The sequence below is a fragment of the Stegostoma tigrinum genome, chromosome 27 (assembly GCF_030684315.1).
Source record: "Stegostoma tigrinum isolate sSteTig4 chromosome 27, sSteTig4.hap1, whole genome shotgun sequence".
In the NCBI taxonomy this organism is placed as follows: domain Eukaryota; kingdom Metazoa; phylum Chordata; class Chondrichthyes; order Orectolobiformes; family Stegostomatidae; genus Stegostoma; species Stegostoma tigrinum.
Genome location: NC_081380.1, coordinates 15,715,319 through 15,742,737, shown reverse-complemented (window position 1 = coordinate 15,742,737; position 27,419 = coordinate 15,715,319). Strand labels below are relative to the sequence as shown.

At 41.1% G+C, this 27,419-nt stretch overlaps 2 protein-coding genes across 8 annotated transcripts in view; one reads left to right on the top strand and one right to left on the bottom strand.

Moving 5' to 3' along the window:
• The window catches only part of LOC125464582 (E3 ubiquitin-protein ligase RNF43), a 341,070-nt gene extending 332,632 nt beyond the window's left edge, over nucleotides 1–8,438 (top strand). For 4 of the 5 annotated variants that reach the window (XM_048557139.1, XM_059655199.1, XM_059655198.1 and 1 more), the window contains 2 exons: nucleotides 633–2,225; nucleotides 7,604–8,438. In XM_048557139.1, the coding sequence (XP_048413096.1) occupies nucleotides 633–2,225; nucleotides 7,604–7,650 (1,640 nt within the window). In that variant the 3' untranslated portion in view covers nucleotides 7,651–8,438. The remainder of the gene's footprint in view (nucleotides 1–632; nucleotides 2,226–7,603) is intronic. The other variant, XM_048557140.1, reaches the window with a different exon arrangement.
• The window catches only part of hpda (4-hydroxyphenylpyruvate dioxygenase a), a 54,754-nt gene that overhangs the window by 4,951 nt on the left and 22,384 nt on the right, over nucleotides 1–27,419 (bottom strand). The window contains exons 10-15 of one of the 3 annotated variants that reach the window (XM_048557143.2): nucleotides 26,781–26,943; nucleotides 25,125–25,196; nucleotides 23,694–23,816; nucleotides 21,341–21,457; nucleotides 19,218–19,339; nucleotides 15,146–15,349 (exon numbers count right to left, since the gene is read on the bottom strand). In XM_048557143.2, coding sequence (XP_048413100.1) covers nucleotides 19,226–19,339; nucleotides 21,341–21,457; nucleotides 23,694–23,816; nucleotides 25,125–25,196; nucleotides 26,781–26,943 — 589 coding nt within the window. In that variant the 3' untranslated portion in view covers nucleotides 15,146–15,349; nucleotides 19,218–19,225. Of the gene's footprint in view, nucleotides 1–15,145; nucleotides 15,350–18,947; nucleotides 19,340–21,340; nucleotides 21,458–23,693; nucleotides 23,817–25,124; nucleotides 25,197–26,780; nucleotides 26,944–27,419 lie in introns of those variants that run through there. The other 2 variants (XM_048557142.2, XM_048557141.2) reach the window with 2 other exon arrangements.

Sequence of the window (27,419 nt, the reverse complement as noted above, 5' to 3'; positions counted from 1 at the left end):
AGCATTGTCTGTGCCTCTGAAAGCAGTGACTTTGGTAGACCTAATATAAGTAGTATTTGTTTCATTCTGAGCTGTACTGAGACAGCAAGTGTGATTTTCACCTTACTTGCTGAAGTGATATCAGCACAGATCTGAAATCATGCGGGCAATTTTCAAACAATTGAACGGAGTAAAAATTGCTTTCCTCTCGGTCTTCAACAGCACTGTCTTACGCTGTGGTCAATGTTCACATTTGCTTCACTCTCATATAAAGTTCGAATGAATTTGGAGTAAAAGTGGCAACGTTCAAACCTCTGCTGTTGCTGCTGGTGGACTGTGATTAAAATTACAAATGAATGAATGCTAAATAAGTCCAGTTTTACAGCTTTGGTTTGTTGCACAGCCCAATCTTTGAGAAGCCAAAGTAAATCATCTGCAAGCACATGCAGGGTTAGAATGTGTTCCAGGTCCAGTTGTAATGAAAATTGACAGCTGTGAGTCAATGGCCTACCTTGTACTCATTATTTTATAGACAAGTCCCATTTTGTCGTAAAGCTGTAATGGCCCATGAGCTTTAGGAATGTAATTGAAGATTAAAGGAAATATTTGGCCTCAGTAGTTGCTAATGGTTCATTATTCCATTTTATTTTCAGAAGGTAATTCTTCAATCCCACAACAGGAAACTCACAATCAAGCCAATCCAGCTGCTCAACCAAACCAGCGTATCCATTTGCTGAGGCATTACCCTGGCCATGCACACCTTCACAGGCCAAACACTGCCATTCCTTCTAGGCCTCCTCGCTTGAACATTCCCAGAATCCCAGGATTGCAGATTGCTCCCCCTGACCATTACTTTGTTACTCCAGAAGTCTATCGTGCAGGATTTAATGCTGTGAGATATGTGGCCCCAAGGCCGCAACAATCTTCAAACTTGCATAGGTGCAACTATCGTCATGCTGATGGCCAAGGAGTTTTCTACAGACACCAGAGACCCATTACTGTACGAAAAGGCCCACCATGGCCGGACCAAGTTCTTCATCACCGATGCCTGCATAAACCTCCCTGCTGGCCACAGCAACTTTCAGCATGCAATACCCCACTACCTTCACATCATTCAAAGCCTAACTGTGCTCCTGATCATTCACACATCACCAGCAACCATGACAACCACAGTTTCTCAGGGGACAGTTTTGGTATTAACTGTTCAGTGAAAAGTGGATACTTGGCAGACAGCCCAGGTAGTGATTCCAGCTCAGGTCCTTGCCACTGCTCCTCCAGTGATTCAACACTGGACTGCACAGACATCAGCAACCAGTGTACTTATGGGAGCCAATCAACTTTCCGCAGCTCTCTGAGCAGTGAGTATGATCCCCTTGTATACTGTGGGGTGGGTGGGGAAACTATGAAGAGTTCATCCTTTGAAGTACAGAGACCCAGGTCCATGGACTCAGTTAATGGTCCTCTGGAAGACCGTGCGTTTAGCCATACTCACTACCACCATCATCGGCACCATCACTATGGCAATGCTGACCCAAGTCCTGAAGGAGCGCAATGTATGAACCTTGGCTGGAGCTCAGCAGAGAAGCAGGAAAACAAACAGTTGAAGGAGTTCATGAATGATAATCCACACTGCCAGCCTGAGGCAGAGTTCAGCTGCCAATCCCAGTACCCGGCTCATTCTGTCCAGTGCCCCTACATGGAGCAGCACCTGTTACTTTCCCCTGGACTTTGCCTTCCTGAAACATCCCTGCAAACTGTGGATGGGGAAAGGAGAAAGAGTGAGGTCATTTGTGCCAAACCAGATCAAGTGCCTTCAGAAAATAAATCCAATCGGACCAGCAACAGGAGGAGGCGAAGGAGGAGGAAAAGAAATTTCCAAATGGATCAGCCAATAGTTTACTTCCATCAGGACTGTGATACTCTGGAGGACTGTAGAGTACATATTCATTATGGGAACCGTGGGAGGCAGTGCCGTCTTCCAAATGTTCAGCCATCGGTGTCAATCCCTTTAATCCTTAACAATGGAATCTCTAATGAATGGAGTTTCCCATTTTGTAAGTGCCCTAGCTCCCTCTGTCAGCAACGACTGTGTCAGGTTGGTTCTGAGCCACAGCTGGCAGAAGAGCATTACATGAACAACAATGAGCCACGACACACATTTCAAGAGAGCTATACTGAAGGATATCATGATGGAGTACAATTACAAGACGAGTCCTTCCACTGCCAGACAATCCCTAACAATCCAGGTAGATAAGAGTGCATGTATTCCTTTGGAAGAAAGACAGAACTATTTTTGATTGGCCAAAAATAGATTATTGTCTGTATGACATTTTCAGCTTGTAGTTTCTTTTTTCTGGAAACAGCTTTAGAAGGGTAGTGAACCACAGTAATGAGGCTGTTCTGTAAAAGTGTAGTGCAGTAGTTTCCATGTGGTGTGGAGAGTCCCAGGAAAGTGTAGTAAGGGAGCCCAAGGTGCTAAATGCATTAAGTGGCTGGGGGAGATTTCAGCAAACCGAATAAACATCGTAAGTATTGTCAGTGATTGACAATGCATTTTTAGTACAGTTCAGTACAACACTGGAACAGGCCGTTCATCTCGCTAAGCCTGCACCAATTCTTATTCCTTCCTTAGACCTGCTACATATTGCCCATACATAGTTTCTATCCTTTTGTTTGCCTCCCTTCCACGTGTCTATCAAGATACATCTTAAACATTGCTAACATGTCTGCTTCCACCAGCTTCACTGGCAGTGCACTCCAGACGTCCACCACCCTCTGTACGAAAAACTTTCTCCCGCACTTCTCTCTTAAACTTCTGCCCTCTCCTTGAACTTGTGCCCTCTTGTAATTGAACTTTCCACTGTGAGCAAAAGCCTCCCTGACTATCAACCGTATCTGTGCCTCTAATAATTTCGTAGACCTCTGTCAGGTCACCCCTCAGTCTCCATTTTTCCAGTGAAAACAGTCTCAGTTTATTCAACTTCTCCACATAACTCCAGACTAAGCAAAATCCTGGTAAACCTTCTCTTCACCCTCTCTAAATCATCCACATCCTTCTGGTATCGTGGCAACCAGAACTACACACAATATTCCAAATGTGGCCTAACTAAAGTTTTGTAAAGCTGTAACATAACTTGCCAACTTTTACATTCGATGCTTTGGCTGATGAAGGTAAGCGTGCTGTATGCCTTGACAACCCTTATCTACCAGTATTGCCACTTTCATGGATCTTTGGCCCTGGATGCCGAGATCCCTCTATGTCTTTGCTCCTAAGAGTTCTGCCATTTATTGCCTAATTTGCACCTGAATTTGATCTTTCAAAATGCATCACCACATAGTTGCCCAGATTAAACCCAACCTGCCATTTTGTTGCCGAAATCTGCAATTGATATCCTGCTGTATCCTTTGACAATCCTCCAAACCTACTAATCAGACGACCTACATTTCCCTCCAAATCAGTTATATATTTTACAGACAACAAAGGGTCCAGCACTGATCCCTGCAGAAGTTATTGATTTCTCTTCCAAAAAGCACCCTTCCACCACTCTCTGCTTTCTGGCATTGATTAGAGAAATGCATTATTTGTGTTTGGATTTTTATCCCTTTCAACGACAAGTGATAGCACCTAAGGCGTTACACCAGCAGAGAGCCTCATAGTGGGAGGGAATTCCAGAACCTCATGCCTTAGCAGAAAATAGCACGGCCATATATGGCATGGTGATTAAAAGAACAAAATTCTATGAGTCCTTTGAAGATTGTGGGCTGAATGAGATTACATGATAGGTAAGGGGCCAGATGTTGAAGGAGTTTGAAACCAAGGGTGAGAATCTTAATATTGAAATATCGTTTGCCAAGAACCAGTGTCAGTCAGTAAGCACTAATGCAGTAGGGGTAAATGGCAATTTATTTGATTTAGGACCTGGGCAGCAGAGTTTAGAATGACTTCAACTGTGCAAAGTGTAGAATGTGGGAGACCAACCAAGAGTGCAGGGAATCATCAGGTAACAAGGGGTATCGATGAATGTTCAGATTCAAGGCTGAGAGAGACACGTGTTTAATCAATAAGAGGGTTATGGGGAAAAGGTAGGAAAGCAGAGTTGGGGATTGTCAGATCGGCAATAATTTTATTGAATGGTGGAGTGTACATGATGGGCTGAATGGCCTACTTCTACTTTTGCATCTTATGGTCTTATAGCAGTCCATCTGGTTCTGTAGAATGTGGAAATGCGTGATCATAGTACTGATGCAAAAATTTGGTCAGATGTTCATTTTGGGGTGCAATATGACACCAAGATTGCAAACAAATTGGTTTGATATCTGACTGTTGCTAAGGAGATAAATTGAGTGGATAGTTAGTTTGCTTGGAGGTTGGAACAATGGCAATGGAATTCAGAACATATTTCAGTGAAAAGCCTGAGGGAGAGATTCCTGCAGAAGTCAGGTGGACATTATGCTTAGAAAGCAGCATCTTTCTAGTGTAAAAACAGAGCTTCATTTCAAGTCATTGTAAGGGAGGGATGTTTTGTCATTTTAATGTAATTAATATGTAATATATTGTACAGCTAATTATTTTGTGATCTTACTTTCTCAATTTAGGCTGCTTTCCTCTATTTTAAAACCTTGAGAACATATTAAGATTTCAAAAGGCATTAAAATGGTATTAGGAGTATAGATTACAATTTTCAGCTTGCATTAAACTGAATCACAGCCATGAACCAATCATCATCCGCTCTGGCATCAGATTTTTGAGCTGACAGAAGATTGGTTACGTCTTAATTAGTGGTTGATTGATCCTGCATTGTAACTGGAACTTTGGGTTTACTGTGAACACGTTAAAGTCTAATAAATGACCAATTTTAAGACTGAGCAAGAAAAGGGGCTTGATTGCAATCTGCAATTCTTCATCTCATGAGAGTCATGGTGGGGTAGAGACACCAAAGGAATCTAGGGAAACAAATGATCCATTCTGGGCTTTGTTTGCAAGCTGATTTTTTTGTACCAGTCAGAAAATAGACCACTCTGTTCATGTAAGAGCAATAAATAAAATGTTTTCGAATAAACTTGGTTCTTTGTGGGCACAGGCCCAATTGGAACCAAAGGAATTGCCCATTGTCAGTGCCACTTGACATTGAATTAATCCTGCTTTGATAGCACACCAATGAGGAAGGAGTGATTTCTCATTCTGTTCAATCAACTTTGGAAATGTAGGACAATGTAATGTAGAAGCAGTTTTACTCTGTAGCTCATCTAAAATGATCTCAGGATTTTTAGGGAGCACACCGCAGTATGTGCCTCGTGCTTCAGGTGGTCTGGGAAGAGTTTAAGCTGACACTACATCCTTGAAATGCAAAATGCTTAACCTCCCCGCACTAGACCCCTCATCAAATATGTAAATGCAATTCATATCAAATGTGTATGACAAAAATAATTAGCTGCACCCTGACATTCGTTACACTTTCTTGTGGTATGGTATGGACAATTCTTCAAAAGTATTTAATTCCTGCAAAGCACATTGGAATTGTCCAGTGATGTGGTAGAGTGGCCATTTTAAGCGTGACACCAAGTCAAAAGTGCCATTGTTGGCATACATACCAGAAAGCCACTGGAGAGGGTTCAGAAGATATTTACCAGGATGTTGCTGGATATGGAAGTTTTGAGTTATAAAGAAAGGCTTGGATATTTTCACTATAGTAGAGGAGGTTAAGAGGTGACCTTGTAGAAGTTTATAAAATAATGAGGGTTAATGATAGATAACAAGAGATGGAGTTAATGATAGTTGTCTTTTCCCATGGGATTTCAAGACAAAGGGGGCACAATTTAAGGTGAGAGGGGAAAGATTTAGAAAAGACATGAGAGGCAAATTTTACACAGAGGGTGGTTCACATGTGTAATGAATGTCCTGAGGAAGTGATGTTTGTGGGTTGCAACGTATAAAAGACATTTGGATAAGTATGTGAATAGGAAAGGTTTAAAGGGATACAGGCCGGAAGCAGGCTGGTGAGACTATTTTAGTTTGGGAATATGTTTGGCATGGACTGGTTGGACCGAAGGGTCTGTTTCCATGCTGTATGATTTAATGACCATGGTGAGATAGCTTTTGCCTTCTGGAGTATTTCGTTGCTGTAGTTCACTTCAGAGAACTGGTGGACATAATCGTTACTGCTGCTACTTTCACAATATCTGCTGTGCCCTTCATGATGAAATAGGCAATTATCAGTGACTTCCAAAAATTTCTCATAATGAATGTCCACTTGGGAAAGTACAGAAGAACTTCACTGACCAGGCACTCTACTCCTATTAATCATTAGGGATGGGGGTGGGGACATTGGCAGGGATATGAAGACAGAAAACAATAAATTTATGTCCTAATTTATGTCAAAAAAGATTACCTCACTGAGCAATCAATCTAATATAATTAGTAATCCCTCACACAATTATTTCTTATCCATGGGATCCAAGTTCAAACCGATCCACATGAACAACAACATTAATAAAGCAACTCATATTAAAATGTCTTAAAGTGCTTCATGGAAGACTTATTCAACAAAATTCAAGAAAGCCACATGATGTTAGAGTAAGTGATGAAAAACATGGTCAGGAGTAGGTTTAAGCACATTTTAAAGGAGGAGAGAGAGCTGGAAAGTGAAGATTTTTAGGTAGGGAGTTTCAGAGCTGGCTGAAGATATATTCAAAGTGTGAAGCTGGATGAACGCAGCAGGCCAAGCAGCATCTCCTGCTGTGTTCATCCAGCTTCACACTTTGTTATCTTGGATTCTCCAGCATCTGCAGTTCCCATTTTCTCTGAAGATGTATTCAACAATTTTAGAGCAGTGAACATCCAGTCTGCTACAGAGCATAAACTTTAAGTCTCAGAAGTCTCTCTTCCTAAGACTAGTTGAGTAACTCTCTTCAGCCAACTGGTTGTAAGATTCCTGCTTGTAGGAGGTTTTGGCAGTACAGGTCCATTTCCAGGTGAAAAGGGCCCCCACACAAAATCACCTTCGCAGCAAGAATTTATCTAATGTAGGAAATGGAAACATGACCAGAGTAATCTTATGTTGGATATCTTTAATCTGGACCTAATGTGTGACTGTGTGCATCACTGGCAAGACCCGAATTTGTTACCCATTCTGCTTGTCTTTGAGAAGGTTTTGGGAGCCTTGTTAGAACCTTGATCACTGCAGTGCATTTTGCATGGATACATGAATCATGCATTAGGAATGGAACATGACCTGTGTTATACCTTATCTGGAATACTTGATGCTAACATTGTATCATTGAAATGAATAGTTCTTTGTTCTCTAGAAATTACATACTTGGTCTTTTGAAAATATTTGCAAAACAAAATTTCATCATTTTGGTTAGCATAATGATTATGCTCCATTTCAAATTAATTGTAAATGTGCAGAATCTATCTTTGCTGTGTTTTAACAAGAGGATATTTGCTTGTCTGTGCAAATTTTCCTCGCTTGTTACAAGATTGTTTTTGAGATTGAGGTCAGCAACTCTTAATTCAGGATACATTATCCATGTTACTTAGAGCTTTCAATTCAGCTGAACAGAACAATTCATGTAAAGCACTGAAAGTTTTTCAAATTGCTTGATGATGTTTTTTCTATTCAAGTAGGTTCAGAATCAAATGTGGAAGAGATCTGTGAAGAAGCTGTGTAGCTAACTGGACACCGAAAGCAAGTCTGAAGAAGCGTTATAACTGGTAGGACAAAGGGTACAGGAGTGAAGAAATGGTGAAGCCAATAGGACGAAGGGAGTAGGTGTGAAGAAACACTGAAGCTGGTGGGATAGCAGGGTGAAGATGAAGAAACCAAGTAGCTGGTAGAGTAATGCAGGAAGTGTCAACATGCCGTGTGGCTGGTGAGACGAGGTGTTCAGATGGCACATTAAAGTTTAATGGAAGATGGATCAACATGACAAAGAACAAATTATTTCAAAGTTTGGAATACTCAGTCCAGGAACATGAATCTTCAGAAGCAGCTCTTCATGATATTGGTGCTCATTATTCATTGCCAACTATCTACTTCACCAGAGACATGGGGGTAGCTGTATGCCTTCCATTTGATTGGAGAATTGAAGGGCTTATTGATGGGTCTATTCCAAGTTGTCTTTGTCTTTCAAAATAGCCCAAGGTATAGTGGACTCCCAGTACTTGCGACTCAACCCTGACTGTCAGATAGTAGAAGCACTTAAAGACAAATGTAGCCTTATGGGACCTTGTATTTACCAAGGTTCCTCAGTATATTTTGGGTACTTTGAATTAAGAGCAAAACTTTTTGAAGTGTTGTATTATATTTGTATAGAAAGACATTTCATTATGGTAATATGTTCTTAATATATTTATTTACTAATATATTTATCCTCTGCCAGGGTATGTAATGTAAAGTGCCTTATAAATGATCAGTGCTGTCACTAACTTGATGGTCTGACCCTATTCAGATTATGCTCAAATAAATTATTTTCAATTACAGAGATGTTTGAATGATTTTGTGTGACATGATTGTAACTAGAATGCAAGACTTCACAAATAGGACTTGTATCAGGTCTTTGAGCTTACCAAAGATGGGTTGTATCTTAATTAGTGTTTCATTGATGCTGCATTGTAACTGGAACTCTGGATTTACTACGAGCATGTTAAGAATCTGATAATACATTATTTATTTTCAGAGCATATGAGAAATCAGAGCTGGATGGAAATCCACAGTTCTTCATATTATGAGATAGACTAGCTGGGGTAAAGACACCAAAGGATCTAGGAAACAAATTTAGAAATATAGGAGTTCCAGAATTTGACCCAGTGACAGTGAAAGCTTGGCAATATAGTTCCAAGTCAGCATGAATTGTGACCTACAGGAGGATTTGCAGCTGATGGCATTTTAATGCAGTTGCTGCTGCTCGTGTTCTCGGTGGTGGAAGCCACAAGTTTGAAAGCTGCAGCTGGTTCCGGAGTATAGGTTTTTGGTATCTTTTTGGCAGTGTTGTCAGCAGCCATAGCCTTAGCTGTGCCCAGTGTCTTCAGTTGTTTCTTCATTTCACACTGAGTGAGTTAAATAGTCTGAAAACTTAAAGCTGTAACAGTGTCAACCACAGTGAGACCAAGGTAAATCGTCTACTAAGTGCTTCTGTCTGAAAAAGGTTCCAAATGCTTTAGCCTTTTTTGCACCAACCCTCAGCTACACTATCATTGATGTTGGGGATGTTTTCAGCTGTCCCCTACGGTCAGTTGTTTTGTTGCTTATGACCATCTATGAACATACCAGGATTACAGACCTTTGATCTGATGTGATCTGGGAATACTTATTTTTGTACTGTATGCAGATTCTGCTTTCTAATGTGCTTGTACTGCTATGCTGTACTTCATCAAGTTGGCGTTTTATTTTTCAGGATGCCTGCTATTGCCATTGCCATGCTCTGACATTGAGACTGTATCAGATCTTCAGCTTTACAGTAATGGTAACTGATGAACCATGAAGTTAAAGATGGTGACTGAATTGTGCTGTGATTTTTCAGAAGAAAAGCACAGATTCTGGCTGAGTTCATGAAGGAGAAACTAGAAGGATATATTTATTGTGTTTGATATGGGATCAGTTGTGCATTAGGAAGGTTGCCGGAGAAGAATAGAGGACCAGACTAATGCATTGGAGACATTGGGTCAAATCTTATCAAAAGAACCTGGTGGAAGTTAATTGCAGATATATTAATTGAAGCTAGGAGCTAGACTCAGTGATGGTGACCATGACAGTATTAAATTCTTCACTGATATCCTTCAGAGAAGGAAATACGATGTCCTTCTCTACTTTGTTACTTGTTACTCCAGACGTACCACAATAAGCTTGATCATTAACTGATGCCTAAAATGGCCCAGGAAGCCACCAGTTCTACGAATCACGGACAAATAAAATCAAAAAGGAATAAAGCCAGAAGGACCATTTGTCAACAACCTGGGTGTAAAAACTACAGAGAGCTGATACTGCCAAATCCTCCTCCCTGATAGCGATGGGCCTAAGCCATAATTGGTAGGTGTGCCAAAGAATAGTTGAGCAACTCCACACACAGGTGCTAAGTTTAGAAATTTAAATTTGCTGTTCCTGCCCCTCTCAGCGTGGATTCAGTGAAGGAAAGCAGCAAAGCCCGGAAGGTTGACAGTAACAGAATGGTCACGACTGTAAACCAGCGGGTTTAGAAAGTTAGGAGTGACAGAGAGCAGCCCCATAAAGGCACTGATCAGGTCATGTAGCCCTATGTCAGTCTGGTACAAAGCTACATAAAAACAAAACTCATGATGCTAAACGAGAAAACCATTTAATATCCAACACTAAAGCAAAGCAATGTAAAAGGTGACAACCTAAAATACAGCTGACTGTAATTGTGTTCAAGAATGTTTGTAAAGGACAATTTTTTTTGTTTCTAGAATTTGAATAGTTCAGAAGGGATCAATTTCAATTTTCCTGAATAGTAAGGAATATAGCTTGTGACCTGGATCCCTGAACCTGAAAGCAGTACCAAAAAAGAGGAAGTTAAGACAAATGATGTGAACCTGGCAGACACACAGGAGAGCTGCAGACACAAAAGAGCTAGAGGCTGAAAGCTTCGATGCAGATACAAAGAGAAAGCAGATGGACACAGAAGGAGGAACACTGAATTTGTAATGAGAAGAAGCAAATCACTCAGATTTTTCTATTTTGGCAGACAAGGAGAGGGAGTTCTTGGTAGCGGTGTGTGAGTTGACTTAAAACCATCACCAATCTGGGAAAGCTGAAAATTTATCTTGAAGATGATGCTGGATGTCTTCTTAGAAGTGGCTGAATCAAGCTGTTTTTTATAGATTCATAGAATCCCTACAGTGTGGAAGTCCACACCAACCCTCAAAACATCCTACCCAGACTCATCCCCTATAATCCACCTAATCAACACATCCCTGAACACTAAAGTCAATTTCGCTTGGCCAATCCACCTTTAGACTGTCGGAGGAAACTGGTGCACCCAGAGGAAACCCACGCAGACGTGAGGGGAATGTGCCAACTCCACACAGTCACCTGAGGTTGGAATCGAACCTGGGTCAATGGTGCTATGAGGCAGCAGTACTAAACACTGAGCCATCGTGCCACCCATATGTTATTCCATATCTGTTGAAAGGGAGCTCTGGGAAGCAGCAGCATCAACCTGAGTAGGAGAGGTCACCTAAGTGGGTCTTGCTGATTTATAATCATACGTGTAACATTTCAGAGGTGAAAAGATATTGTTTGATGAGACTCCTGACCCATCCTGAATGACCAGATAATTATGGAACTGCATAGCTACCCAAGGCTATGTTTGTGTAGGGATGCTTGCATTTGCATAAAGCGTATGTTCATTGTGTTAACGATCTAAAATGAAATTTATGGTTAATTGAGATTTTATTTGCCTGTTAACTCACGTGAAATTTGCACTGCTTCTGATTCCCATTAAAGAAAAATTGGCAAAAAGTGAAAACTAGGTCATTTTTTCAGGGCATGTTTAATAAATGTGGTTATTTTTGTTTATGGTTCCATACTTCGATCATACCATCATGCCTAGCACCAGAAAATGGTTGTGGTTGTTGGAAATCTGTTTATTTCAGCTGTAGTGTCCTCAATCCAATCATCCAAACTACATCGTCAGTGACGTTTCCTCCATCATTCAATGGAAATGAGAGAGTTTGCTGCTGATTGCACAATTTTCATTAGACTAATTCAGTATGATGAACTGCTGTGTCCAAATGTAGCTAGACCCAGACAGCATTCAGGCTTAAGTTGACAAGTGTCAAGTAATATTCTCACCATACATGTACCATCACCAAAAAAACAGAAATCTAACCATATGCCCCCGATATTCAACAACATTATCCCTGTCAACATCCTGGGGTTACCACTGACTCTGAACTTAACTGGACTAGGCATAAAGATACTGTGATTTCAAGGGGAGGTCAGATGCTGGAGTTTTGTGGCTAGAGCTTTGTTACCTCTACTCACCAAAGCCTGTCTACCTTTTCCAAGCCACAAATCAGGAATGGGATGAAGTACTCTCCAATTATATAGATCGGTGTAACCCAACAACACTGAAGATGCTTGGCATCATCCAGGTCAAAGCCTGCTTGATTGGCACCCTTCACCATCTACAAGATGCACTTTAGTAACTCAGCAAGCATCCTTCAATGACACTTCCAAACCCATGGCTCTTCCAGCAAAGACAACACATTGGAAGTTTGCTAACTATAGGTGTTTGTCTGAGCCATAAATGTACTAATTTGGAAATAAGTAACTCTTCTTTCATTATCACCGGGTCAAAATCTTGGAACTCCCAACATGCACTGAGGGTGTACCTACACTTAATGGACTGCAGTCTTTCAAAAAGGCACCTCACTGCCATCCCTTCAAGTTTAATGTGAGATGAGCCACAAATCGATGCTGGTCTTAACATTAAAAATCATGAAAAACAAAGTCATGAAATAAGGTGGAAGGTAGCTTATGCAAAATGCATGAATAATGACAAAGGCTAATTGTGTCAGATGGCCTGTCTATGTAAATTCTACGCAAATACCCTGTAATAATTGCACTGGATTGATTGACTAGGTAGATAAAAGCAAGATGCTGCACAAACTCAGCAGGTCTGGCAGCATCTATGGAGGGAGAAACAGAGTTAATGTTTTTGAGTTGGATAAGACTCCAGAACTAAATGGACTGGAAAATTGTACTTTTACAAGTTTATCCAGGAACAGTTCAGACAATGCACAATGTAGTTATAAATACATTATCATCTGGAAGATGTCTTTGTAAGGATGGACAAGAGGAAGACCAAAGAAAGGCCCAATCTGGACTAATATAGAAGGGTAATCAGGGACAAGTAAGTTTTCTTTTCTTTTTGAAGACAAAAGTAGATGGAGAGTGTCGGGTGCTTTAAATCTATCTCATACAAGAATGAAAAGGCATTAGATAAATGGGAAGTAAGACTAGTCCATATTGAAAAGGAATCAAGTGGAAATTGGATTGAAGGAATGAATGGGAATAAAGAGCAATGTTTAAGGTTTGAAGGCAGTCATCAATTTTTCCAAATGTTTATGTGGGATAAGACAAGCTTGATAACCTCACATTATTAGTGCAAGACAGTCTTTGTGCATATGGTTGCTCACTTTGTGAAAATCCACTTGAATGAGTGAAAAGTGTCAGGATTTCCTTGTACTTCAGAGCTTTACGTATCCAAAAACTGTGTACACCAATTAGTCCAGCATGTGGATTTGAATGAAATTTCTTAAAAAGGTTAACCCTTGGTTGAATGCACCACTTTAAAGATCTCTGCGACCCAGTGATGTGATGTTTTTTGTTTCCAGGATTGAATCTCTCTCAAAGAAAGGATTGCATCTCTCTCAAACAAAGGATTGCTTGCACGTTGTACCATGTGTATAGTCAATTACAAACAAATTCAGTTCAGTCAGTGGTAAAACATTGTCTCTTTTCTTCCATCATGACTTCAATATTAACTGATGCAGTTTTCAGAAATAATAGATTGAAGAATTTAATGAAAAAGCCAATGGTGTGGTGACATTTTGATCTCTGGGATTTCTTCAATGTTCCCTAATTCGACATTCAGAATTTTATTTATGCCAGGACTTTAATCAATGGCAACAACAACATTATATTCAACTACCATATGTAACCACATGGCTAGAATAGCCCCAGTACCACCGTTACCAATGAGCTAGGGAAGGAGCAGCATCCGGCATAATTAAAAATGATGTGTCAACTGGATAAGTATCAAGCCAGGATTATTTCTACACTACACAACAGAAAGTGCAATCAGTAGGTCTAAGTGATCGCATAACCAGCAGATCAGATTTAAGCTTTACACTCCTATCCAGTTATGAATGCTGATGAACAATTAAACGGCTCACAACTGTCCTCATTCTCAAAAGATGGGATAGCTTAGCACATCAGTGCACAAGGCATAGCTGAAGCATTAGCATTCAGTTTCAGACAGAAGCACTGCGTGAATGATCCATCTTGGTCTCCTCCTGAGGTCCCCAAGATGCCAGTCTTCAGCCAGTTTGATTCACTCTACATGCTATCACACAATGGCTGAAGGCAATAGATGCTGCAAAAGCTGTGAACCCTCACAACATTCTGGCAATGATACTGAAGACTTAGACTCCAGAACCTGCCATGCTTTCGGCCAGAATATTCCAAAAGAAGTACAACACTGGCATCTACCTATCAATGTGAAAAATTGCCCAAGTGTACTCTGTCCACAAATAAAGGTCAAATCCAACCTGGCTGACGTAAGAGATTATCAACAAAGCTATCAATTAACACTTGCTTAGCAAATACCTGCTCACTGACGCTCAGTTTGGGTTCCATCCAGATCACTTGTCTCCTGATCTCATTAAATCTTTATCCAAACATCAACAAAGGAGCTAACTGATGAAGCAAGAGTGGCTCCCCTTGACATCAAAGTAGTATTTGATCAAGTGCAACATCAAAAAGCCCCATCAAAATAGCTGTCAAGGGGAACCGGGAGCAACACACTGATTGTAGTCACACCTTGCATGATGATTTACACATTCTTTGTACCAATTAGACATATTTTGCTCTTTGAACCTGTCTCTCCAGCTGAAGAGTTTTCTTTTCTTCCCCAATATAAACTGGGTTTCCCACTTACTGCCAGATGGGCAGGGCAAACGACTCTACTGTCTGATTTGCTGATAATGCTTTGAAATATTTAACACTATAATGTGTAAGTGAGGTAAAATTATCTTTTTAAAAGATTTCATATCCAGTTAATATTTTAGGATTTCCTGTTCGGCTTGATTAAAACTGGAAGTTGGCAGCCCTGTTTTAAATATGGCTTTCTTGTTCCTATTTCCAATAAATCCCAGGTAGATACATTTTTGTTAAGCAAGGGTATCAGGAATATAGGCCAAAGGCAGGTATATGGGTTAGGCCACAGATCAGCTATGATTTAATCGATTGAGAATAGACTTAAGGGGCTGAATGTCCAATGAAGCAGTTTATTGACTCTTATCCCATGCAACTTTTCTTGTGTTGTAATTCAGGGGAAAGGCTTGGTTTCTTTGAAGTGCATAAATGTATCTTCTGGAATAGGACAGTCTTCACAGGATCACAGAATTATTACATTGCACCAAGGGATACCAGTCATCCGACTATGCCTGCACAGGTTTATTGTCTTGTATGGCTTTATTATCTATTGTCAATTTCCTGCCTTTTCCCTTGAACTTGGGCTCAGTCCAGTATCCACAATTCTCCAAAGAATAGTCTGCAATAATATCACTGAAGCACCGAAGAACACTGAGTACTCAGAGGACCATTTCCCATTCAAAAGTCAATACCTGGAGATGGGAGCAGATTAGCAAGGTAAAGAAAAACTGCAGATAAAGGGAATGTAAGCATTCAAAAACTTTAAATCATTCATCCCTTTGGCATCTTGAAGGATTTAATGGATCTTGCCACATGTACATAATATCCAAATAGAACTGATCGCATTTTAAATGCTGAAAGATATAAGGATGCTATTCGAGTTTGGTGCATGGGGAATCTTGTGGGCAATTCTTCCCCTCCAAGAAATACTGCTGGTACAGATTGGATTGTGATCCATAGGGACTGTTAAGAGAACCTTGTGGCTTTGTCCAAGTTTCCAGATTGATTCCATTTAGTTTTATTGTAGACGAGTATTTTAGTGGCTAGTGTTTTTTTTTAAGCCATGATTTGATGCTTCATTCATGAAACTTGAAATCTTTACAAATGTCGTCAAATTTTGTATTTTACCCAGACCCTCAACTCCGGATCACAAGATGGGCACAAGAGGAGATAGGAGACATGCTGAATCAATCTGTATTAAAGGAGGAATGCTTGCTATTGACTACTCATTGACTTTGGAAGGAAAAATCAGGAGGGATGTAAAACAGCCATTGATTTGCTGTAACTTGTTTGTCTTAAATTGTATACAGACTTTTGGAAATGAAGATGAAAAGACCAACAGCTTATGGTATAAACTGAAAAATAAGCCAGATTTGGAAAAACACTGAAATTTCTTTTATTTCTCAAGCAACTGTAGTGACTGATACACACTCTCCAACATGCATTCACCTTCTGTGCAAAGATATCTTGGAAACATTCAGGATTTTGACCAGTGGCATTTTGAATGTTGGTAATGAATACATATACACTGTCTCCTTGGGGTGTAGGATTTTTTCATGTAAAAGTGAACTCACAACTGTGATAACTGAGGATTCTTTACATTAGTTATCACTCTTGCAATTATTAAATCATTTCCCAAGAACTCTCATCAATCACCTTGAGAAGGGACAAACATTAACCTTGATTTGGAGAGGAGGTCGTGACCAGAGATCAAATCATATTCCTTATTCTGTATTTGATGGTCGAGGCAATGGATTCAAACACACAGTTGTTTTTTGTAATGAGGGTCACAGCGCCCAAGATCCTCTAAATGATTTATCACAGCTGTGTACTGAAAGCAGGAGCTGAAGGACAGTCATCTATTTTCAACTGCTGCATCTCTGTTATCCCCATCCCTTCTTCCCTGACTACTACCAACAGCCCTTTGTCTCCCTTTCTCTCTCTCTGGGCTTCTTCTCTGCTTATCCATTCCTTTTCACCCCTCCCAGCTTCTTTATTTTCCTTGCTGTTTCTAGTTCTGAAAAAGGGTCACTAGCTCAGAAACATTTACACTATTTTGTCTTCACAGATACTGCCAGAATCTGCTGACTTTCTCTGGGTGTTTCCTTCAGCTACTTCTGGTTTCAATACATATTTCTGTAAGATTTTTTCTTTCCTATCTAGGCATCTAATGAACATATTAAAAAGACATTTGCCAGATAAAAGCTCATTTCTTTATTCAGTTTGGATCTTCCTGCAAACTTCATATTTTCTGTGAGCCTCCAGTACTTTTGATCTGGTCCCTGATAAATATAGGGAACAGTGAGTGACCCTAACACTAATTCCTGGAGGATGTCATTTATGACCAAACCTTGACAAAACAGCCAGTGTCTATATGAATGCAACCAGCTCTTTCTGACCTGAAAACTACCTATGAATTCAACCTTTCTTAGTAGCCTGTTGTTCAGCAACTGGTTGAAAAGATTTTTTTTAAATTAAAATAGATTCAACCAGGACTGACCAAATTGTTCAAATAATTCAATTTGGTGAGACAGTGACCATGTTGGGACTCTAATAGCCATTCTGTGTCGAGTTGTTGGTATTGTGGTCCTTTCCAGCCAATCTGCTAATAATAAAGCATAGCCTCAGATGCCTGCAATAAGAGTTAACAACCAACACTACCTGTCTGACCAGGCCTATATCCATGCCTATATCTATTTTAGCAGCAAATCTACAAATGTGTACCTTGTGACTGCTATAAAAAATGTAATTGGGAACATCTGCCATATCTTGTTCTCAAACCAAGTACTTAATGGTCTCATTTAATTCATAATGAACCTTCCATTTGTAAACCAAAAGGAGATTTTTTTTTCTTAATTAAACCTTTCAAAACACAGGGCATGTCAAAATGTATTAACAATCAATTAAATAGTTTATGCTCCCTGTGTAGGAAACATGGTGGACAATTTATCCACAACAAGCTCCAAAAACCATTGTGACAATGATCAGTTAATCTGTTTCGGTGCTACTTGTGAGATAAGTTGGCATTGAAATCATTAACAAGGACTATGCTGCTGCGTTAAATCTTCATTTAAACTTGTGACGGTGTTCCTGAAAATTACAACTTTTGAGTTAAATGATTTTAAGAGAAGCATTGGTTCCTATTGAAACGAATGTCATAACTGAAGTTGAGTTCTATGAGCCTTCTCTTATGAGAAAAAAGCTACAACATTATTTAAAATGTTTTGCATTATTAACTTCCCTTGCACTGGTAAATTGAGTCATTTAATTTTTTTAAATTACAAATTAAAGAAAGTGATTTTCTGCAATCCCTCTTGTTCACTGCAAATCCTGCTGCCTGATCCCCCTAGTCTCTGCAGATCCTTCCCCTCCAATACTCTCCAGCTTGTGATCTCTCCACTCCCTGACCCTCAGAATGGAGACCGACTCAGCAGTACCTGTGATCTGCACCAGGGAGCCTTCACTCTGTCAGTTTCCAGACTGCCTGCTCGCATTGCCCCTTGTTGCTGGCTACACTGTAGTCGCTGCTGATAGCATTGTTTTGAAACACAGCCCTGTATCTTGCTGGCTGCCACCACTTCCAGGACCAGATCGGACATGTTGGAGCTTCTCCTCTTGACTAGCTGCAGGACCTTGGCCTTCCTCACTGTCCCCTGGCCAGCTAGGCTAGGATAAGCCTCGGGCACATTTCCCAGGGAGTCAGGTACGGGAAGATGCTGCAGATGGAACTGGATTCAAGTCAGATGAGGAGAGACCAATTTGTAAGGAAAGACAAAGGATCGTTATTTTAAATTGTTCGATATCAGAATCTGATTCTTTTCTCAAAGAAGAGTTACTTTTGGCATGGGCTGGTATCTTAGGTGGCAAACACTAGTTTGTTAAACTTTAAGAAGAACTAATTTCTGAGAGTGGGGGGGGGTCGGGCAAAGGGTCATTATCCTCTGTTGGAGGCAGAACATTCAGGACCAGTGTGATCTCCAAGATTAGTCAGAGACAAAGATTACTTTCTCTGCCCCCAACACCAATGACTGGATTCGTAGTGATTTCTACACTCGTCCAAGAGACTGTAGGTTATTGGGTGAAGGTCAATGGGTATATTGTGAATACAAAGTATTACAATTACATGAGACAGGTTGGACAGACCATAGGGTCATTCTAGTATGTTCAAATCATTGAAGTGCCCTGATTCCTCTCTAACTGTTTTGGGGGGGGGGGGGGAAAGTTGGATTCGCCTGATCCTGAGAATTGATCCCTTTTGCGAAAGTTACCAAAATAATGATCACCAGTTAATCAAGTAGGTGGCCACGTTTATTAAATACAGTGATTTCATGCATTAAATTCAGCCATTGTCTGACAGTGAATTCTTGCACTATTTTGATTTTGTCTGATTGTGGATATGGGTGCAAGAACGGTGAATTAAAAACCATGATTAGATAACGCCAGGGTGAGGTTAATGTTCTCGTGTCCGTAGGATGAAGGAAAGGCTAACGAACACAAAGAGTTCTTCACTACAGAGGATGCGGATATATAACTTCTTATCAAATTCTGTGATTTACTAGCCTGTTATGTCAGTAATATCGCTGTTCTTTCCTGTCGGCTGTGTAAACAGTGAGGTTTCCTCTTGCATCCTGATCGTGTTCAATCGCTTCAAACAATGATTTGAAGTTTCCAGCTCCAAAGCCCTTCAAAAAAAAATCAGCTATGAGATATATTTGTTTGTCAAAGATGATGTTTCCAGATGCTAAAATAAAACAACTTCTCATGCTGGGAACCTGCAACAAAAGCAAAAATTGCCAGAGAAACTGAGTAGGCCTGGCATCATATGTGGAGAGAGAAACATTAATGTTTCGGATGTAGTTTCTTGAAAACTGTTTAAAAGAAAGGTCATTGGACCCAAAATGTTAGTTCTGATTTCTCTGCACAGAAACTGCCAGACCAGCATTCTGTTTATATTCCTGTTTGTAGATACATGTGGCTGGATGCCAAATGTTGCTGACCAAGGGTGAGACAGTTGACTCTGCTGAGTTTTCTGTGAATCAATTATTATCATTTGGTATTGAAGGGACTTTTAATAGGCTGGACTATACGATTTCCAGACGGAGTAAAGAGTTAGAAATGCAAGTGTTTGATTTATTTACCTCCTCCATTGCTATCTCAACACAGCTATGATTAGTGATGCAAGGCCAAGTAGAGATTGCCAGGCAGTAGAGTGACCAAGTGGCACTGGGCAGAGACCCCCTCTTTCCAATCAGGCATCAATGACAGGGTATTAGGCTGCTGAGGTTGTGAACTGGAAGTCAGTTACGACCATAAATTTTAAATATTCCCTGTCCTCTCACTCCTTATTTCTGAAATCAGCCTAAAACAAAATTGAAAAGCTGAAATCTACTACCACCCAAAAGCTACCACCTTCATGAGCACACCAGAAACTGCACAACTCATATTGAATACTATGATTACAAGACCAGGTAAAAGTTTAGGAATCCTGCAGCAAATGACTTAGCTCCTGACTCTCCAAAGCCTGTCCACCATCTACAAGGCACAAGTCAGGAGTGTGATGGAATACTCCCCACTTGCCTGGATGAGTGCAGTTCCAACAACACTCAAGAAGCTTAACACCATCCAAGACAAAGCAGCCCACTTGATTGACACCACATCCACAAATATTCCCTCCCACCCATCACCACTGATGCACATTAGTAGCAGTGTGTACCATCTACAAAAAGCACTGCAGAAATTCACTAAGGTACCTTCGACAGCTCCTTCCAAACCAACAATCAGTTCCATCCAGAGGGACCAGAGTGGCTTGAACAGGGGGGAGCACCATCACCTGAAAGTTGCTCTCCAAGCCACGTACCAATCTGATTTGGAAATACTTCACCATTCCTTCCGTGTCATTTGGTCAAAATCCCAGAATTCCTTCCCTATGGGCATTATAGGTCAGTCTAAAGCATATTGACTGCAGCAGTTCAAGAAGGCAACTCACCACTGAGAGGACCTGGCCATGGTGAAGTACTGGGATAGCAGGAACTGCAGATGCTGGAGAATCTGAAATAACAAAGTGCAGAGCTGCATGAACACAGCAGGCCAAGCAGCATCAGAGGAACGGGAATTTCTGAAGAAGGGTGTAGGCCTGAAACATCAGCCTTCCTGCTCCTCTGATGCTGCTTGGCCTGCTGTGCTCATCCAGCTCTACATCTTGTTATCTCAACGTGAAGTTCTAACTGGAGCAAGGGTGGAGTGAGGATCAGTGGTCCATGACTGGGCAAAGGGTGAGCTCAAGAGAGTATTCTGGGCACTGGGACTGGGGCAAATTGGAACTTAAGAAAAGTCTGTGTTTGTAGATGTTTAAGAGAAGGACTGAAATTGCAAAAGTAGACAATTGTTTAGAAATAGAGGTTATAGTCCCATTTATAAAGGTGATTAATTCCCAATGAACCTCTGCATCTTTCACTTTCATGTTTCCCAACTGGCTGGAGATGTATAGAAGCAAGAGAGTGCAATGCTGAGCCCAATATCCATTGAATGCTCATTTTGACAGATAAAGAACTGTAATGTCTTTGTAATGAACCATAAAATACTGGACATAAAGCCATCCAAAAATGCTAAAATGTGGATGGTCTTACATAAAATCAAACAAATGGTCACCTCACATACGCGTGCCTGCTGGGTGCTTTACTCACATTATGGTTATATCTCTGTATGACCTCCAGGAAGAGTGTGGGCCTATCTTGGACAGGTTTGGTGAAGATCTGTAGCAGGTAGCCCTTCTCATCAAAATCCACAAGAATCTTGAGTTCCTGTTACATTACAGACAGTGACACAAAATGAACATTTTCTGACTTGCACACACTCTCTCTCAACACTGGCTACTACAGATAGAAGGAGATGATTTTAATTATTCCATATGCATCCGACTGACTAGGTCATACTGCCCAATAGCAAACTCAGTTCACTTTGAAGGTGCTGCATTAACATTCACCTGATAGATTGTCCTTGGGACACAAGATCCACAGAGCAGTCTATCACAGTTTTCAATGGCAACGCTTCCAGCCTTCAGACATCCAGGGAGCTGGAGAAGTGAAAATGAAGAAGCTGCCAATGTCCCCTGCTGGTTAATTGGATTCACAGACTACTAGTGCTATTTCATTCCCCACAGAAAGAGCAGTAATTCGCCTTTTGGCTCCTTGCTAGCCAAATGACAGACTAATGTCTGCATTCAAACCAGTACTCTCCCAAAATAGCAAAACAAAATGGCTTTCTCATAACTCAGGCTGGCGATTGTATATCATTCTGCTCTTCTTACCTAAAGATCAATACTCTTAACATTTAGGGAGTGAGACAAAGGGTCACCAGTCTGATACCTGGGATAGGTCAATTGTCCTCTGAGGAGAGATCATAGAGACCAGGCCTGGATTCACTAAGATTTATAGGAATGGGAAGTGATCTCATGGAAATATATAAAATTCTTACAGGGCTCAGTCGGGTAGATACAGGGGTGATGTTTCCTCAGCTAGTGGTTGGGCTAAACATGGGGGAATGTTCTAGATTATGTCTCTGAATAAAGGATAGGCCATTTAGAACTGAGGTGCAGCGGCATTTCTGGAGAGTGTGGTGAATGGAATTTTCTACTCCAAGGCATATGAAATTTCACTCATTCTAGGCAGGGATTGATAGATCTCAAGATATTAAAGATATCATGAGAAAAATGGCATTGAGGTAAACCATTGGCCATGAACTAGGTGAATAGTGGAGCAGACCCAATGGACAGAATGGCCTGCTCTTGTTCCTATTCCCTATGTTACTATCTGATAACTCAGTGGTTGGCCTGGGATGCTTTACATGGCCATAGCAATAGCAAAAGGGGGTAGTGTGCCATTTCTGTGAGGCTATCACCCCAGAAAAACAAAACTAAATTCCTCATAAATGGATTAATTTAGGATATCTGGTTAGCATGGATGAGTTGGACCGAAGGGTCTGTTTCCAAGCAGTACAGCTCTGTTAGCACAATCTGCCTCTGTGCCTCCATCGCCCATTGGCCAAAACACTTTTTTCTGCCTTCCCTCTAACCAGATTTCCCAGTGGATTTGTGTCTCAACAGCCAGGACTTCACTTAGATGGGTACACGTTGCCATCGGAGTGGGGCTTTATAAAGAGGAATCATCACCCACTCAAACTGGTATTTTACTGTTTTGGTTAATGAGATAAAGGGCTGTACAAATGGAAACAGAAATGAATCAGAAGGCTTGAGGTGCAAAATGCTCCAGGGCCAGGTTATTTATTTCTTACAGGAATTAGTGACAAATTTGAGCAGACAGTTGCCAGCGTGATTGAGATCTTGGTTAGCAATAGAAGTACAATCTCTGGCAGGTGTCAACAAGCAGCTGGGCATTTCCAGAGACACATAGTCTATACTCCCAGGCCCAGTGGCTCTCCAATGCATAATTTCTTCACCATTGGACTAGAAATTGGGACCTCCAGGCACCAATTCAGCAATGGCATGTGGCCCAGGAAGCTTAAAATAAACATGAGTCTATTTTTATTTATGAACATTCTGGGAACACAATGAACAGTTTAATGTAGTTGGGCCAGAAATCAATGAAATGAAACATGTAAAAGCTTTTAGAGGCAATGTCTGTTATTGTGTGACTGAAGATTTGATGGGAATTAACATCAGTCGTGGATTTTCAGAAGTTGAATTTGTCCCCAAGCAACTGCCAGAGGAAAAAAACATACACCCAGGTGGAAATAAACCATCTCCATTCGTTACAGCTGTGACTGGCATTACTTTGTGAAGGTCACTGTGCTGCATTGTCTATGTCATTGCCTTTTTTTCTGCAATAGGCTTGTCTCCACAGGATAATATAAATACTATTCATGACATGTACTTAACTGAGCACATCATTCCTTTTTGTGAAATTTAGTAGCTTTGTTGTTGCAATAGGAAGTGATTTCCCCATTACTAGGTTTGCCTTGTTACTTGGCTAGTTGTGTGTAATATCTGGTCTCTGCCTATAGGAATCTCTTCAGTTGTACCTGTAACTTCTTAAGGTCTTCTTTAACTTTGATTTTCGCAGTCTTTAATTTTTCTTTCAGCTGATTGTAGTAGGTGTCTGGGGCCATCAGAAACTCAGTTCCACGGCTTTTTAAACTCATGATCTGTCAGCAGATAGGAACAGTAATCAGTCATTCTTGAAACCACAGCTCTCTGCACTTGAGAAGTCGCAATGTCAGCAAAAGATTGTGAGAATGATAACAGAATTGTTGCATTTTAACATGAAGACAGGGACCAGCGCAGGGAGATAGTTACACAGTTCAAAGACCAGGATGGACGACTGCGGGGCAGACTGACAGATCAAGGGATGGACAACAGGGGAAGGGCAATTACACTGCCTCTTGACACAATCAAATAATTTTAAAAGATAATGAGGTTGATAGAAATAAAAGCCTACAGGACTACAGGAATACAGTGATGGCGTGGAATTAACTGGATCTCTCTCCAGGGGCCAGCTTGGACTGTGTGGCTCCCTCCTACGCCATAATAACTGCCTCTGTCAGATAACTAACACCCTCTCCAGATTCACACAGGGGGAAATGGCCCGTGAGACAAGGGACCACCGTGCAATTAACAACGGGTATCCCTGTGACAGGTCTCTGTGAGAAGAATTCATTCTTTACATTTGAAGTAGAGCCGAGTGATGGGTGGCCAGCAGGGCGAGTGTTTTTCTAACTGCTACCAGCAAAGGTCAATGTATTGACTTAGATCGTTACGAAGTGCCTGCACGAAGTACAACGGCGCCACCTGTTGCTATAGATGGAATAGTACTCAGTGAAGCAGAGTGTTCACAGGGACAAGAGGATCAGAAGCTTGGTTGAGACCCTTGTCCATCCGGCAGTGTAAAACTCGTGACTGCAGGACGAATTTAGCTCCTATTGTCTGAAATGCTCCCATTCCCTACAACAGGCAAGGCACGTTAGTGATTGGTAGATCCATAAGTTTCTCAATGATACACCAGCCCTGTGATTCCATCATTCCAGTAACAGCTTTTTGATTAGCAAACAGTATGCATTGGACTTTCTCTAGCTGTTGAACGATGTAATGAGCCGAAGTGTGATGGAGGATTATGAATGATGTGAAGCTGATATCTTTGATATCATGCAGCTTTGTATGGTGTAGTCTATGTTAGCTGATATGGGAATTGAAGAGAGTGGCATATTAATGATTCGTACCTATCCAGAACCAGGAGAATAAGCGCCAGCACACAGTGAAGTCAATCACAAAACCTTAAACTCCTGCCTGATACAAAGGCACGTTGGATCTGTTTTAACCGTACAGTAACTATCAGGGAGGACTACCTTTCATTAATCACGTTTGTCCGTATTTGCTTCAAAATGTACGTGACACAAATGCAATGATTGCGTTGGATAATCTGTGGGCGAAGGAGGAAATATAACCATGTGACTCACGGACTGAATGATATCAGAGGTGTTGAGAGCAATGTGCTGCACCCCGGATCCACCATTGTAATCTACGTACTCCTAGAACAAGAGAAGGTTGGAAAATACGATAAATCAATCAACAACTTGCCAGGCAGTCTCATTTGAAACGATGTGAATGTTGTGTTTCATTGTCTGATACTGATATTCCATACCACTCTGTCTAATCGGTATTTCTATCCCTCACTGTACATTATAAGAGGAGGTCCTGCACGGAAAGCTAGTGAGGCGAGATTTTCTCAGGCCGGGCACAACCCTGTACTGACAGAATGGTGCAGCCAATGCTGTTCGTGACTGCTGCTAAAGTACCAAGCTGAACGTGACCTTGCAGCAAACAGCAGGGCTGAAGATCTGCTGTACTGATCCAGAGGGTGGATACACTTATTCCAAGGGGATATTCCAGAGGCTGCAGAAATGGCTCATTGGCATCTGAACAGATGTAACCAAACAAGTGACACTTGCTCTTGATTGACCTTAATTCAAGACCGCAGTATAGAGTGGTGCCAAAAGCACAGGTCCAATTCCTACACTGCTGGAGGTTACAATGGAGGATACTCTTTCTCCATCTCTCCCCTTGCCCGAGGTGTGGTGATCCTTGGGTTAAACCACTTGTTCAACTACCAGTTGAGTCTCTTTAACGAGCGAGTAGCCCTATGTTCTGCTTGGACTATGACAGTTTTACCACATGCAAAACCCTGGCACAATGGTAAAGTCTTCCAGTGTTACGCTTGGACAAGCATCTGATGATACCTTGCCTCTGGAGTTTCGCTGGTGTAGCCATAATTGGAAAGAAGAGAATTCAGTAGCATCTACTACCATTGAGATACAACACCCCTTTCAGTAAATATTGTGGCTGGGGAATGTGTATGAGTGGGAAGCACAGAATCGCCGACTCCCTTCCCCCCCCCTCCCCCATGCTGATCTTTCCACTGAACACATAACAGCTATGGTCTCATGACTGACAACCCTTCTAGTTCAAACAGAGCAAGGGATAAAATTACCAGTACAATCAAGTGACTGATGAAAAACAAATGCCAGTTGGATAAAGAACGCAAGCAGCCTTTAAAAATGCCCACCATGTTTCCCTTTAAAATCTAAGCTCAAATGCGGATCTGATTGCCTCTGCCCCATCAGGTGTTTCTGGGCATGTTAGGAAACCAGTTCATTGGCACTTCAGAAAATGGTACACACCCATTCATGCTTCCTTTTATATTTGGGAATGAAGCTTCTGCCTGATTTTGGAGGGAGGTTCAATTGCTCATTCCAAACCCATTTGGAAGACGGGATGGAGTTCACATTGAAAGGAAATCCAACAGGCCTGTTTTCTGCCTGCGATGCAACACCGAGAGCTAAGTAGGTGAAAATAGCTCCTTGTAATTCTGATTACAAAACCTAAAAAAGCTCAGCTTTTCCATTTACTACTGTATTTGACATTTGTTGGCATTTCCACATTCTATGTCAGTTACCACTCAAATTGGCTCAACTCACTTTACAGTTCCCATCTCATTTTTTCTACCCCTGTCCAGCCCATTTCCTGGTTTTAAATGTGGCCCCTCTAACTGAAATTTGCTGCTGTTAATGTGTCAAAGCGGAAAATGGTACCAATGCAGTGACTGATGCTCAAACCTGGATTTGGGATTTTTTCTTTCCAGCTGCTGGTTCATTGATGGGCATTTTGATGGTCTCCTCATAGTTGGCCACAACGATGGAGCGCAAGGAGCTGTAATTTGTGTGGATTTGTTTGTCATCCACTGACCAGTATCGGTGAAACAATAGACACTTCTGATACCTGAGGAAAAGATTAAAGCTTGTATTAATGAGTTACATTCGCTGTGGATCACAAGCTTTAACATTACAGCCACTAGGAACTGTGTCTGAAGGAGGGACAAAGTCTTTACTTGCAGCTTCTCCACAAACAAGCATTTATAGGGATTAGAGATAATGGGAACTGCAGATGCTGGAGAATTCCAAGATAATACAATGTGAGGCTGGATGAACACAGCAGGCCAAGCAGCATCTCAGGAGCACAAAAGCTTATCAGAGATAATGGGAACTGCAGATGCTGGAGAATTCCAAGATAATACAATGTGAGGCTGGATGAACACAGCAGGCCAAGCAGTGAGATGCTGCTTGGCCTGCTGTGTTCATCCAGCCTCACATTGTATTATTTATAGGGATTAGTCTATTGTCTTCCTCTGATGTGTAGTTTAGTACACTTACTCTCTAGGTGCTGTTCCTGACTTTGTTTTATAAATCCTCATGTCT